The sequence below is a fragment of the Mya arenaria genome, chromosome 2, assembly GCF_026914265.1.
Source record: "Mya arenaria isolate MELC-2E11 chromosome 2, ASM2691426v1".
Lineage (NCBI taxonomy): Eukaryota > Metazoa > Mollusca > Bivalvia > Myida > Myidae > Mya > Mya arenaria.
Window position 1 is genome coordinate 71,201,506 of NC_069123.1, and position 14,256 is coordinate 71,215,761.

Here is a 14,256-nt window from a genome sequence, read left to right on the forward strand (position 1 = left end):
TTTTCTATTTTTAGTAACAGTGACCTTGACCTTGGCCCCACCAGCCACAATATCGAACTTGACCTGTATCTTCTGATGTTACACCTGTGTACCAAAAATTGTTCAAATCTGTCAAGCCTTTCATGAGTTATCGTCCGGAAACCGTTTTTCTATTTTTAGTAACAGTGACCTTGACCTTGGCCCCACCAGCCCCAATATCAAACTTGACCTGTATCTTTTGATGTTACACCTGTGTACCAAAAATTGTTCAAATCTGTCTAGCCTTTCATGAGTTATCGTCCGGAAACCGTTTTTCTATTTTTAGTAACAGTGACCTTGACCTTGGCCCCACCAGCCCCAATATCAAACTTGACCTGTATCTTTTAATGTTACACCTGTGTACCAAAAATTGTTCAAATCTGTCAAGCCTTTCATGAGTTATCGTCCGGAAACCATGAAAACCGACAGACCGACCGACAGACAGACCGACCGACCGACCGACAGACCAACCGACCGACCAACCGACAACTCACTCCTATATACCCCCTCAAACTTCATTTGTGGGGGTATAATAATTGAGTTTCAACCTAGGGACCCCAAACGCAATCCCATGAAAGGTATCCATAAACACTTCCTATTGACCAAGTTTGGTCAAGATATGTCAACCCTAACTAAAGTTATTCAGTTTCAACTGTTTTTCTATTTTTAGTAACAGTCACCTTGACCTTGAACCTAGGGACCTCAAACGCAATCCCATGAAAGGTATCCATAAACTCTTTCTATAGTCCAAGTTTAGTCAAGATATGTCAACCCTTACTAAAGTTATTCAGTTTCAACTGTTTTTCTATTTTTAGTAACAGTCACCTTGACCTTGAACCTAGGGACCCCAAACGCAATCCCATGAATGGTATCCATAAACTCTTCCTATAGACCAAATTTAGTCAAGATATGTCAACCCTTACTAAAGTTATTCAGTTTCAACCGTTATTCTATTTTTAGTAACAGTGACCTTGACCTTGACCCTAGGGACCCCAAACGCAATCCCATGAAAGGTCTCCATAAACTCTACCTATTGACCAAGTTAAGTCAAGATTATTCATCCCTAACTAAAGTTATTCAGTTTCAACCATTTTTCTATTTTTAGTAACAGTGACCTTGACCTTGACCCTAGGGACCCCAAACACAATCCCATGAAAGGTATTCATAAACTCTTTCTATAAACCAAGTTTGGTCAAGATATGTCAACCATTACTCAAGTTATTCAGTTTCATAGGTGAGTTTGACACCGCCTGGCCGCCTGCCCGCCCGAACAACGACGTTCGCCATTCTAATAACCAGGTTTCACTATGTGAAAACCTGGTTAAAAATGAACAAATTCTGGACTGATTTTTAAGCCATTTTGTTGTACTGAAACTGGTCCAGCAAGATCAAATTCAGTCCAGACCAGCAAGTTATTGTTTTAGAAGCCATTTTTATGTAACATAATTAACACAGCTCATAATTATAATATATTTTGTCAACATTGCAGCCACAGTTGGCAATATTCAAATGTTTATGTGTATTGTCATTAAATGTAGATGTAATTCTTCAGAACAAAACCATAATCTTTGTCCGCACTTTTCTGGTAATACATTTGTAATAAGATGTGTTCATGAAACCAGTAATTACTTTCTTGATAAGTTTAATTATCAATATAAAGAAATATTCTCACCAAAGCTGAAAATGCAGTTGCAATTTTGTTTTACTTATAAATAAACTGTTATTATGCTTTACTCACAAATAAAAAAAATTCTAGGACATTTAAAATACACATTCAGCAGATTTAATAACAAGATGAGATCATGAGACCTTGGAGGAAACAATCAAAGACTCATCAAATTCTTAACTGTAATTATAACTATTTAAACTTAATATTCACTAAGAACAAAATATTAAGAACCAAGATCTGTCAAGAAGTGATAAATCTCCTGAAATGAAATCCAGTTCAATGGATTTTGCAATTACTGAAATGCCTACATTCAGGAATAACTAACATAAACTATAAGCATATGCCTGCCCCCATGACGTTAACCTGAGGTGCGGAGGAGTGATACAGGAAGAGGTAGAGATGTGGCTTTTGCACTAAACACATCATTTTTACCAAACACATGTGCATTTTTTTTATCTGAATGTGCATGACAATGTTACAGCTCAGACACAACCAACTAGATGCTATCCATGTCTGTATATGCAGTATTCCATAATGATTAAACTCTTAGTGTGACCTTGAACTTAGAGGTAGGGTCATGGGTCTTGCATGCTATGCATAGCCTTTATGTACCTATCACTATTTCAAAATCTCTTCTTTTATGTCAAAATTACAGCTCAGACACGACCAACTCATGCATATATCCAGCATTCCATGATAATTAAACTGTAATTGTGACCTTGAAAGTCCAGGTAGTGTTAAAGATGTTGTACACAACACAGACCTTTCATGCACCAACCTCATGTGGCAATTTTATCTTATTTTGAAGAAGGGCCTTGGGTCTTGTATGTTACGAGATGACATATGTTAAGTAATCTTAAAATCCCTACGTGCGAACCAAACCAACTTAACCTATGTGCATAATTTTTTATATGATTGTGGGTTTTCCAACATCTTTATGTATAGAATACATGTGAAGAATAATTTTAAAATCTCTGTGTGCAGCCTGGACACAGAAAACTGGAAGGACACATGGATGGAGGGACTGTGCAATTTTAATATGCCCTCCTTTGGAGGCATGAAAATAATCCTTGTAATACATAACAGGGGTTTGAATAGCTAATAATTGTTAACCCTGAACAAACCTTGGGTCTGTTTGATTATGAGGGTAAAGCCCAAAGCAGGGGCAGGAGCTTAGACCCCTTGTGAAACTGTTTCCAACGTCAGTTATATTCATTTTAAGGTACTGACTACTGTTTTCAATGTAAATGTCAACGCCAAAAAACCCATATTTTTCAACAGTTCAATAATTTGAAGTTAAAAGCCCTCAATTCCAATTTCAGAATGAATCCAGAACTTTAGAAATCCTGACATATGTGGTCATTACCATACCAACAGTCAGTAAGAGGGATTCAATCCCCAACAGGGGGGTATTTTCTAATGACTTCTCAAAAAAGACACTGTACTGGTTTCTGCCCAGGAAGCTTACTCAAGAGTGAATTATAACAGCTTTAAGCTGTCTAGTGTCTACACAAACAAGCTTTGATAAATAACAACAAGAAATGCCATAATGCGACGAAACCAGGTTCTCATTAAGAACTTCAGTCTTTTGCGAGAATTATATATCAACTGATTTGTTGGTTTTGTGTGGATTTTAAGGCAATCCCATGAAAGGTATCCATAAAATTTTCCCACATATACCAAGTTTGGTGGAAATATTGTGTTTAAAACTTTTTTATATTATAAGTAACAGTGACCTTGACCTTTCCTATATACCAAGTTTGGTAAAAATATTTCCACCTAAACTAAAGATATTCAGTTGAAGCGATTTATATTTTAAGTACCGGTAACAGTGACCTTTGACCTTGAACAAAGGGGCCCCAAACTCAATCCGATGAAAGGCCTCCATAAACTCTTATTATATACAAAATTTGGTTACAATATGTCAACCCACCCGAACATACATCAGTCTAATAACCAGGTCTATTTTCTTGAACAACCTGGTTTATAAACAAAACAAATTGTATTTGACATGTATATGGTACAGTAACTGGTCAAATTATTCATCAAGTGTTAAAACCATGGCAGAATTGATCTCCATAGCTAAAACATACCATCAGCATTCAAGTTGGCGGCCCTCCTGATGAGAACATCTGCATATTCCACAGCGTCGGGTGGGGGGAGGGGGAGATCCCGAGACAGACCAATCACAAACAGTCTCATCAATGTGTCCTCCAGCACTGGACACTCTATGGCAAGCCGCAACAACACTCTGCATGGATATATTTCTGGTCATAAGATTACAGATGGAAAATCCAAAATTTTGCAGAAATCAAAAATGAGGTTTGTTTTCTTTCACATCTAACATGTATTTCTAGTGAAGCAGTCAACCAATATTTGTCTTTTTAGTGACATACAGTCTTTCAGCCTCTGTGGGGCAGTCATCTTGCTGTACCAGTCTATTGTCAATGTGTACATGCATTTTTCTAAATAACTTATTTTATTCCATAGTCCACTTGTTCATGTGACTTACAGTTAGTCAGCCCCTGCAGGCCAGTTGTCTTTGCTGTTCTGGCCAGTGATCAATGTGTACAAGTATCTTTTACTTATGCTCTGTCAGCCTCTGGGGCCAGTTGTCCTTGCTGTTCTGGTCAGTGATCAATGTGTACATGTATCTTTTACTTACACTCTGTCTGCCTCAGCGGGGCCAGTTGTCCTTGCTGTACTGGTCAGTGATCAATGTGTACATGTATCTTTTACTTACGCTCTGTCAGCCTCTGCTGGCCAGTTGTCCTTGCTGTACTGGTCAGTGGTCAATGTGTACAAGTATCTTATACTTGTCAGTCTCTGCGGGCCAGTTGTCCTTGCTGTACTGGCCAGTGATCAATGTGTACAAGTATCTTATACTTACACTCTGTCAGCCTCAGCGGGGCCAGTTGTCCTTGCTGTACTGGTCAGTGATCAATGTGTACAAGTATCTTATACTTACGCTCTGTCAGCCTCTGCGGGCCAGTTGTCCTTGCTGTACTGGTCAGTGATCAATGTGTACAAGTATCTTATACTTACACTCTGTCAGCCTCTGGGGCCAGTTGTCCTTGCTGTTCTGGTCAGTGATCAATATGTACATGTATCTTTTACTTACACTCTGTCAGCCTCTGCGGGCCAGTTGTCCTTGCTGTACTGGTCAGTGATCAATGTGTACATGTATCTTTTACTTAGACTCTGTCAACCTCAGCGGGGCCAGTTGTCCTTGCTGTACTGGTCAGTGATCAATGTGTACATGTACCTTATACTTACGCTCTGTCAGCCTCTGGGGCCAGTTGTCTTTGCTGTACTGGTCAGTGATCAATGTGTACAAGTATCTTATACTTACGCTCTGTCAGCCTCTGCGGGCCAGTTGTCCTTGCTGTACTGGTCAGTGGTCAATGTGTACATGTATCTTTTACTTACGCTCTGTCAGCCTCTGCGGGGCCAGTTGTTTGCTGTACTGGCCAGTGATCAATGTGTACAAGTATCTTATACTTACACTCTGTCAGTCTCTGCGGGCCAGTTGTCCTTGCTGTACTGGCCAGTGATCAATGTGTACAAGAATCTCATACTTACACTCTGTCAGCCTCTGCGGGCCAGTTGTCCTTGCTGTACTGGTCAGTGGTCAATGTGTACAAGTATTGTACTGGTCAGTGATCAATGTGTACAAGTATCTTATAATTACGCTCTGTCAGTCTCTGCGGGCCAGTTGTCCTTGCTATACTGGTCAGTGATCAATGTGTACAAGTATCTTATACTTATGCTCTGTCAGTCTCTGCGGGCCAGTTGTCCTTGCTGTACCAGTCAGTGATCAATGTGTACAAGTATCTTATACTTACGCTCTGTCACCCTCAGCGGGGCCAGTTGTCCTTGCTGTTCTGGTCAGTGGTCAATGTGTTCATGTATCTTTTACTTACGCTCTGTCAGCCTCAGCGGGGCCAGTTGTCCTTACTGTTCTGGTCAGTGTTCAATGTGTACATGTATCTTTTACTTACGCTCTGTCAGCCTCTGCGGGCCAGTTGTCCTTGCTGTACTGGTCAGTGATCAATGTGTACATGTATCTTTTACTTACGCTCTGTCAGCCTCAGCGGGGCCAGTTGTCCTTGCTGTTCTGGTCAGTGTTCAATGTATACATGTATCTTATACTTACGATCTGTCAGCCTCTGCGGGCCAGTTGTCCTTGCTGTACTGGTCAGTGATCAATGTGTACATGTATCTTATACTTACGCTCTGTCAGCCTCTGCGGGCCAGTTGTCCTTGCTGTACTGGTCAGTGATCAATGTGTACATGTATCTTATACTTACGCTCTGTCAGCCTCTGCGGGCCAGTTGTCCTTGCTGTACTGGTCAGCTCCTTCCATGAACAAAACTTTCCGCACACTGCAAGAATAGGTGATCTCACTTGCGTATATATTCATGAAATATGGGCATTATAATTTGGTATATTTATGACTCATTTAAAAAGCTTTTTTTGAAGTTTTCCAAGCAATAACAAATGAAGTCTAAGCAAGGCTACCTTAACTTGCATATAACTGATGTTCTAAGGGCTCTTTGCATGCTCAATTTGTTTCAAACTTGTATAGAAAAGTGTTGTATTTTTCTTTATGTTGAAAAGCAGTTATATGACACTTTCTCTTGCATATATTTTCAGATGAAAAATGACAATAAATAAATAACAATAAAACAAATTTTACAAATTCCAATACTGTTGCAGTTGATTCAATCACTTATATACCAGCTTTCTATATGAATGCAGAAGGTGTCAGTGATTATTCTTGTTCCTTTTTGCTATATTTCCTTCAGGCATCAATTACTGGTTCATTGCTAGCCATGGTGAATTGAGGTTGTCTTACCATTTCCTGTTGTTATTGGCTTAAGTGAGCTATGACAAATGCTAATTTTGTTTAAAGCCAAGGAGACATACCATAAATGACTGGTTATAAGACAACAGTAGTTATAAGACAACAGTAGTTATAAGACTCAAGCAAAAAACTAAAAAAACAACATTTAATCAATGTTTTGGGTTTTAGGATGCATTGAAAAATGTTAAAGTCGTCTGCTACCATCGGCCATCATGTTTGTTGACATGACAAAATTTTTGTTTTTCGTGAAAATGGCGATGGTTTATTTAAACCAAGCAATGCTAATACATAGCAAAATATTCTTTCTGACGGTGTGTCGTAAACAATAACCTGTCGAGAAACGTTTTACAATACACTGTATCCCGATCTTCAACTACCGTTTTAACCTGTATAAACTCGATCGAGATGATGCAAGTGCCATCCTTTTCTACAAAAATCTAAACAAGAGGCCCAAAAGGGCCTAAGCTCTACTGGCATGGCTTTTGTGGTCATATCAATCCAGAGCATGTATGTATGGGTAAAAGTATGGGTGTTTGGGTTACCTGAAAACGTAGCAAGTTCAACATCTGAGCCCAGAAAGTATTGTAAGCAGATTAGTTGCATGAACTATTTTAATATGTGCCATGTAAAAGTCATCTGACAAAAAAAAAATGCTTTCAAAACTGTACTCATAGTAAAAATTTCTGTAGTTTTAAAAGTTAAAAAAAGTTGGTCAAAAGGTCAAAGTCAAGGGCATCCTAGGACAACATTGATCAATTTGAACAAACATTCACAATCAATTGTGCTGAGATGGATGCACGAACACACAAAAAGATTTTCAAACCTTTCCCGATTTATGTTTACCAAACCTGTGAACCCTGGGTGTGGCCAGTAACTACACCAGGTGCATAAGTTAAACATTCACAACCAATTTTGTTAAGATGAATGCGCAAACTACAGAACTTAAAGCTAAAAAATGGCCTTTGGGCTTTCAATAAGAACAAGGCAGAGTAATTCACAAAATCAACTGCAGAAGCAAAAAGCAAATTGTCTCTCAAAATCCAAGACTTGCAAATTGTCTCCCTTAACTCTAGACTCGAATTTACATGTACATGTAAACTTGGCTAAAAATAGAATTTGCTCATGCAGACCTGGCTAAAAATAGAAAGCATTTCTTTAAAACTTTCATGGCCCATAATCTAGGCATTTATGGGCGGATCTGGCTGGTTTTCGAAAGGAACCGACTGTATCGTGTTCACAAGCACGAACGCACAGACTCACGGATGCACATACTACGTACACATTACCATCGCATAAGCTCTTCTGGCCTTTGGCCAGTAGAGCTTAAAAAACTAGTTTTTCACCATTTAATTTTCTGAGTAGCTATTTCGGCCTGAAATCGACCTCAGAAAAAAATGTCAAGAGCTTGTTACTGGTTGTAAGATACTGGCATTTTTTTACATCGAAATCTGAGGGAAAAAAAGTGTGTCTAATAACCAGTCATTTACGTATAGCAGTGCTTGAAATAATCTCTTGCTCACAGGTCCTGCACTGGCAAAACATTTTCTGGGCCGATACAATATCTGAATTTAACATTGAATGGCATGCTTAAAAGTTTTAAGCAAATCAAGTAGTACCATAATTTGAATATTTGGTCTGTTGAATAAAAGGTCTTAGTTTGGTGGAAAAAAAAACATGGTTGTGAAAATGAATGTATATGTAACTGATGCTGTTTTACGAACCAAAATATGTATTCTTGTTGTTTAAGCTCGAGGAAGTTCGGAACGATGGTGTGCATCCACCAGATGCCATCTCTCTGGATCGTAGCCACCAACGTCTGGTAGCTGTATAACACCTCCATATCTGAAACATGAACAAATACTGTAGACTGCTTAAATTTCATGAGGGTTATTTAAAAAAAATTGACTTCTTAAATGTCATAATGTTGCTTTCAAGTTTCATGAGGATTGCTTTAAATCCATTAGAGTTGCTAAAGTTTCACAAAACTTAGATTTCAGAAGGATTGCTTGAATTTCACAAGGGCTGCTTACATTTTCTGAAGGTTGCTTAAATTTGACACGGGTAGTTTAACTTGCAAAAGGGTTGCTTAAATTTCACACGGGCTGCTCAAATTGCAAAGGGTTGGTAAAATTTAAAAGGGCTGCTTAAATTGCAAAAGGGTCACTCAAATTTCACAAGGGCTGCTTAAATTGCAAAAGGGTTTGTAAAATTTCACAAGTGCTGCTTAAATTGCAAAAGGATTGCTTAAATTTCTGAAGGGCTGCTTAGATTGCAAAAAGGTGGCTCAAATTTCACAAGGGCTGCTTAAATTGCAAAAGGGTCACTTAAATTTCATAAGGTCTGCTTAAATTGAAAAAGGGTCAGTTAAATTTCACAAGGGCTGCTTAAATTGCAAAAAGGAAGCTCAAATTTCACAAGGGCAGATTAAATTGCAAAAGGGCTGCTCAAATTGTAAAAGGGTTGCTTAAATTCACAAAGGTTGCTTAAATTTCATAAGGGTTGCTTAAAGATGCATTCTCACAGATATACCATTTTTACAACGTTTTAATTTTTTGTCTTGGAAAGAGCATTTTTTTTGCGTAAATATCTGCAAACCAATGATATATTATTGCTGACAAAAATTCAGATCATAGATTTTCATATTTCCGTTATAAAATTTTTATGTTTTATGGCTTAAACCGTTTTTGACAGCCGTCTTATATAACTGGTTTCCATGGATTTTCGCAAAAATTGGCTCGTTCCAAGACAAAAAATAAAAAAGTTGTCAAAATGTTCAATCTGTGAGAGTGCAGCTTTAAATTTCACAACAGCTACCTAAATTTCATAAGGGTTGCTTAAATTTCTCAAGGGCTGCTTAAATATCAGAACAGATGATTAAATATTACAAGGGTGGATTTAATTTTAGAAGGGATGCTTAAGGGTTTAATAGCCGTGAATTTTTGAAAACTTATCTGGAAGCAAGTTCAAAATACAAATAAAATTTACCAGCGTTTACCAATAATACAAAAATGGGTTGCATATTTAAATTTGCAAAATTGGTCCAAATCAATAAATCCCGAAAAAAAGATTGGGCGTAATTAAAAAACTAGATTACATGTATTGGGCATTCAGTAAAACAGTGTCATATTGTAAAACCAGCATTATTGAGGGCCCACAAGGGCAGGCTATTAGATTGGACAGGCTATTAGATTTCCTATACACTACATGCACTTGTATTGCATCTTATTCTTCCCACCTCTAGTACTTGTATGTAATATTTTTTTCCAGAACATACCAGGAGTGCTCAAAGAAGAGAGAAAAAAGGAGGTAATTTATCTTCGTAAACGTGAGAGGTCTTATCATTCTTTATAAAAAAAGACTTAAGCTCAGTTTTCAAAATGCCTATAGAAGTACAATAAATGTCATCAATGATTTTATGAACTTGTAATAGAATATGTTGTTTGCCAAACAAAATTAGCTGTCCTAAGAAATGTTAAATCAATGTTTCACATCCTGTTATCATTTCTTACTAAATGTATTAGTCAACTGGCTTTTTAGTAAGATTGATATTGTACCTTTCCTATCTCCCCTGGCAAGGGCCGAGACAACTTCCCTGACTGACGGAGTGACAGCCTGTAGAATGCACATTGAGACCAGGTCAGCCACACCCAGAACGTAACGTTCCTGGAAGAAGCAGATATTCATTAACAACTTTACACAATGTCTCAGAGACCAGTATGTGCAATCATGGAGAGAAACCGTTGGACAGTCTTTAAAACTGGAATAATTAAATTTAACTATGCATGAGCCGTACCTGGGTATTTTGACTATATGGAAAAACAGACACTGTTACGCATACTTAAGATCCGGTCACCATGAACTTGAATTTGAAAACGAGGTCAGTATAATAACATCCCACGAATCGAAAGCATTTGCAAAGTCTGTTATTTGAACAAGTTGAAACAGAATATCATAATATACCGATATGTCCAATGTTTAACAATATTAGGTCTGCATTGATTCCATATTCCATATGATTTTTTTTATTTATGATGTCAAGCCGGAACAAGTTCTATGTTAAACATTTAGCATCTTATATTTACTTTGCATTTGAAAGGAATTATTATAATTGTAAAGAATGTAAAAGTTATTTAAACTGTGGAAATATCAAACTGTTGTATGTTTTGTGTACACACACAAACTGTATTTTAAATATGTTCACTTATGTTCTTTTGTCAGGGGCTGGAGGCCTACATCGCAATAAACCGCTGTCTTGTCTTGTCAGTTATATTTAAGGGTTGGAGGGGATGGAAATCGATGTAAATGGACAAGGGAAGTTCAAATCAAATATGACAATAAATGGTAAAATATGCTTATTTTCAATTCACTACAAAAACGGTTCATTATTCTACTTCACGGAGGATAACAGACTGAATATGGCATTCCTGAAAACTGGATTGGAGTATGAGGGTATCATGCCCAGAGCCGAGTTAAGGGGCTTAGAATTTTGCTGAATATGCTTAAAAAACATTTATATCCATAACAAAGTACTTCTTATGCAAATGTCTACTAAAAAAAACACTTCATACATGCAACTATGCAGCGGCTTAAATTGAAGGCTCTCAATAGTGAGACAGTGTTCCTGCAGTAAAAGACCATCCTCAATGTGATTTATTGAATATGTCATTATACACTCACAGTAAAAAACGTCTCATGTTGAAAACTGAATTTGTTTGTCCATGCACAGTGAAAATCTCAAACAGAAGCACTGACCTTAAAAGCCTGTTCCATGTCAGTAAACTTGGACTCTGTTCTTGGCTGCATGAGGGCAAGACAGAATGCGGAGAAGTTGAAGTCATGCCTCAGTGTACGTACAATCTCGCGCGTCAGTGCTCGCAGGGCGCGCAGGTAGTCGTCCTTGTTTGTAAGTAGTTCCTGGAAGATCTCAGCCAAAATCTGCAACCAAGCAAAACAGTTTCAATAAATATGTGTCCATTTTATTATCACTGTCATTATGAACATTGCTTAAAAAATTCTAGGTCCTTTGTTGCAATTTTCTGGTTCATGCCAATTTTATAATTCATCATGTTTTTATCAATTTATTGGCACTATCAGCAAGTTTACATTTCAGTCGATTTAAATTCACAACCTGCCAGGTTTGCAAAAGTGGTTGAGTATTAAACCCTTAAACAACATTATTTTTAATATACTAGATGCACTCTTACTCCCAAATAAGATTTACCACATTTAATTCATATGTTTAAATATACCAAAACAGATCAATATTTGTCAAAAACAATGGTTCTTATGAAGGATACAGAGTTAAAATTGAATTCACGGTGCAGAAAACACGGTATTTTTACCTTATGAGACAAAAGTAGATCACAGTACATCTTTTAGCACTCACCAATCATTTAATATTTTTGCATGTTCAGCTATTAAATACACGGTTACAATTGTGTTATCAGTAATAATAATTTCCAAAATTACAATATTTAGTAAGTAGTTTTGAATAAGAGTGTCACTTTACAGAATAGGTGTAAACAATTGTTAAACATGGTATTTGCAACGTGTGTGACAAGTCTAACTGATATTGATCTTCTGAAAACAATTGTAAAATACAATGAAGACTTGCAGTTTTGGGTCTTAAGTCTTAAACCCGGGCTGATGACAGACACAGACCCAGGAGTTTCATGTTCAGTTTGACAACAAACACCTATGAAGGCAGAGGCGCTACGATGTTTTTGGTATGGCCTTTAAACAGCAAATTATAAGCTTTTTTTAATTAGGCAAAATATATTTCACATAATGGATTTTTTTAAATTATATTGTTAATGATTCTACACAGTTTTACCTGTTTCAATAATATCATTGTGTTTTTACCTGTGCAGCAGTCTCCGGTTTTGTCTGGAACATGACACCTATAAGAGACATGTTGTTGGGGTTCCGACTGGTGGACAGCTCGTTATAGATGGTCTGGGTAAGCACTACCTGTAGGTTCTTCTCATGTTGGCCAAGCAGCTCCCTGCAAAGATTTCAATGAACAGTTTCACTGCCTGTTCCTTTATAATAATATATAGTATTTGGATTGGGAAATTGCAATACCTTTCATCATTATCAGACATTTGGCTGAACAAGCCCGGATACTTCCACTATGGCTTGGCATCAATATTTATGTGAAATACATTCATTGCTATTCCATAAATCAGAATTTGAGCAAGCCCAAAAAACATTTCACCAGTGCGGGCTTGTGGGGTTGTGCTTTTAGTCTGTTGTTCATCTTGTAATCTTTTTTTTCCTTATTTCAGGGGGGGGGGGGGGGGGGGGGGGAGCTACTGCCATTGGTCCAAAAAATCTAGGGCTAGTGAAATTCAAGAAATTTCAAAAATAGTTATAATTGCCTCTTGCCCATACATATACAGGAGGTAGAGCACCATATGTGCCAAACACTAAAAGGTGAGTGCACTGGACTGGGAACCATCCCTACTCATGGTTTATCATCAACTACTGATAGATGGCTATTGTCTAATTCTAAACTGAAAAGGATGGTTTTCTTAGAACTGACAAAGAAAACATGAGCTCAGGAACATTTCCTAGAATCCAAGGAACGGTTGGTTCTACACATAGGAGATATTGTCAACAGTGCAGTATCACTCCCAGGTACAATATCGCTTCTAGGTGCAGTATCACTCCCAGATTCAATATCGCTTCCAGATATAATAACGCTCCCAGATTCAATATCGCTTCCAGGTATAATAACGCTCCAAGATACAATATCGCTTCCAGGTAAAATAATGCTCCCAGATACAATATCGCTTCCAGGTATAATAACGCTCCCTGACTTCCAGGTATAATAACGCTCCCAGATACAATATTGCTTCCAGGTGTAATAACGCTCCCAGATACAATATCGCTTTCAGGTGTAATAACGCTCCCAGATACAATATCGCTTCCAGGTGTAATAACGCTCCCAGATACAATATCGCTTCCAGGTGTAATAACGCTCCCAGATACAATATCGCTTCCAGGTGTAATAACGCTCCCAGATACAATATCGCTTCCAGGTGTAATAACGCTCCCAGATACAATAACGCTCCCAGGTGTAATAACGCTCCCAGATACAATATCGCTTCCAGGTGAAATAACGCTCCCAGATACAATATCGCTTCCAGGTGTAATAACGCTCCCAGATACAATATCGCTTCCAGGTGTAATAACGCTCCCAGATACAATATCGTTTCCAGGTGTAATAACGCTCCCAGATACAATATCGCTCCCAGGTGTAATAACGCTCCCAGATACAATATCGCTCCCAGGTGTAATAACGCTCCCAGATACAATATCGCTCCCAGGTGTAATAACGCTCCCAGATACAATATCGCTCCCAGGTGTAATAACGCTCCCAGATACAATATCGCTCCCAGGTGTAATAACGCTCCCAGATACAATATCGCTTCCAGGTGTAATAACGCTCCCAGATACAATATCGCTTCCAGGTGTAATAACGCTCCCAGATACAATATCGCTCCCAGGTGTAATAACGCTCCCAGATACAATATTGATTCCAGGTGTAATACGGCTCCCAGATACAATATTGCTTCCAGGTATAATAACAAACCCTAGGATTGCTGATGAAACTGGCCGGATGGGATTTTTTTTCTCAAACGGAGAATGTCAAGTAAGGTCTCAAGCTCAGCAAACTGTGATTGTCAAGTTTGTTCAT

At 38.0% G+C, this 14,256-nt stretch overlaps 1 protein-coding gene across 1 annotated transcript in view; it reads right to left on the reverse strand.

Annotated features, from left to right (window-relative positions):
• Positions 1-14,256, reverse strand: part of LOC128213005 (integrator complex subunit 1-like) — a 76,867-nt gene that overhangs the window by 43,384 nt on the left and 19,227 nt on the right. The window contains exons 9-14 of the mRNA XM_052918464.1: positions 12,417-12,558; positions 11,307-11,489; positions 10,109-10,217; positions 8,276-8,396; positions 5,998-6,072; positions 3,781-3,938 (exon numbers count right to left, since the gene is read on the reverse strand). Of these exons, the coding sequence (XP_052774424.1) occupies positions 3,781-3,938; positions 5,998-6,072; positions 8,276-8,396; positions 10,109-10,217; positions 11,307-11,489; positions 12,417-12,558 (788 nt within the window). The remainder of the gene's footprint in view (positions 1-3,780; positions 3,939-5,997; positions 6,073-8,275; positions 8,397-10,108; positions 10,218-11,306; positions 11,490-12,416; positions 12,559-14,256) is intronic.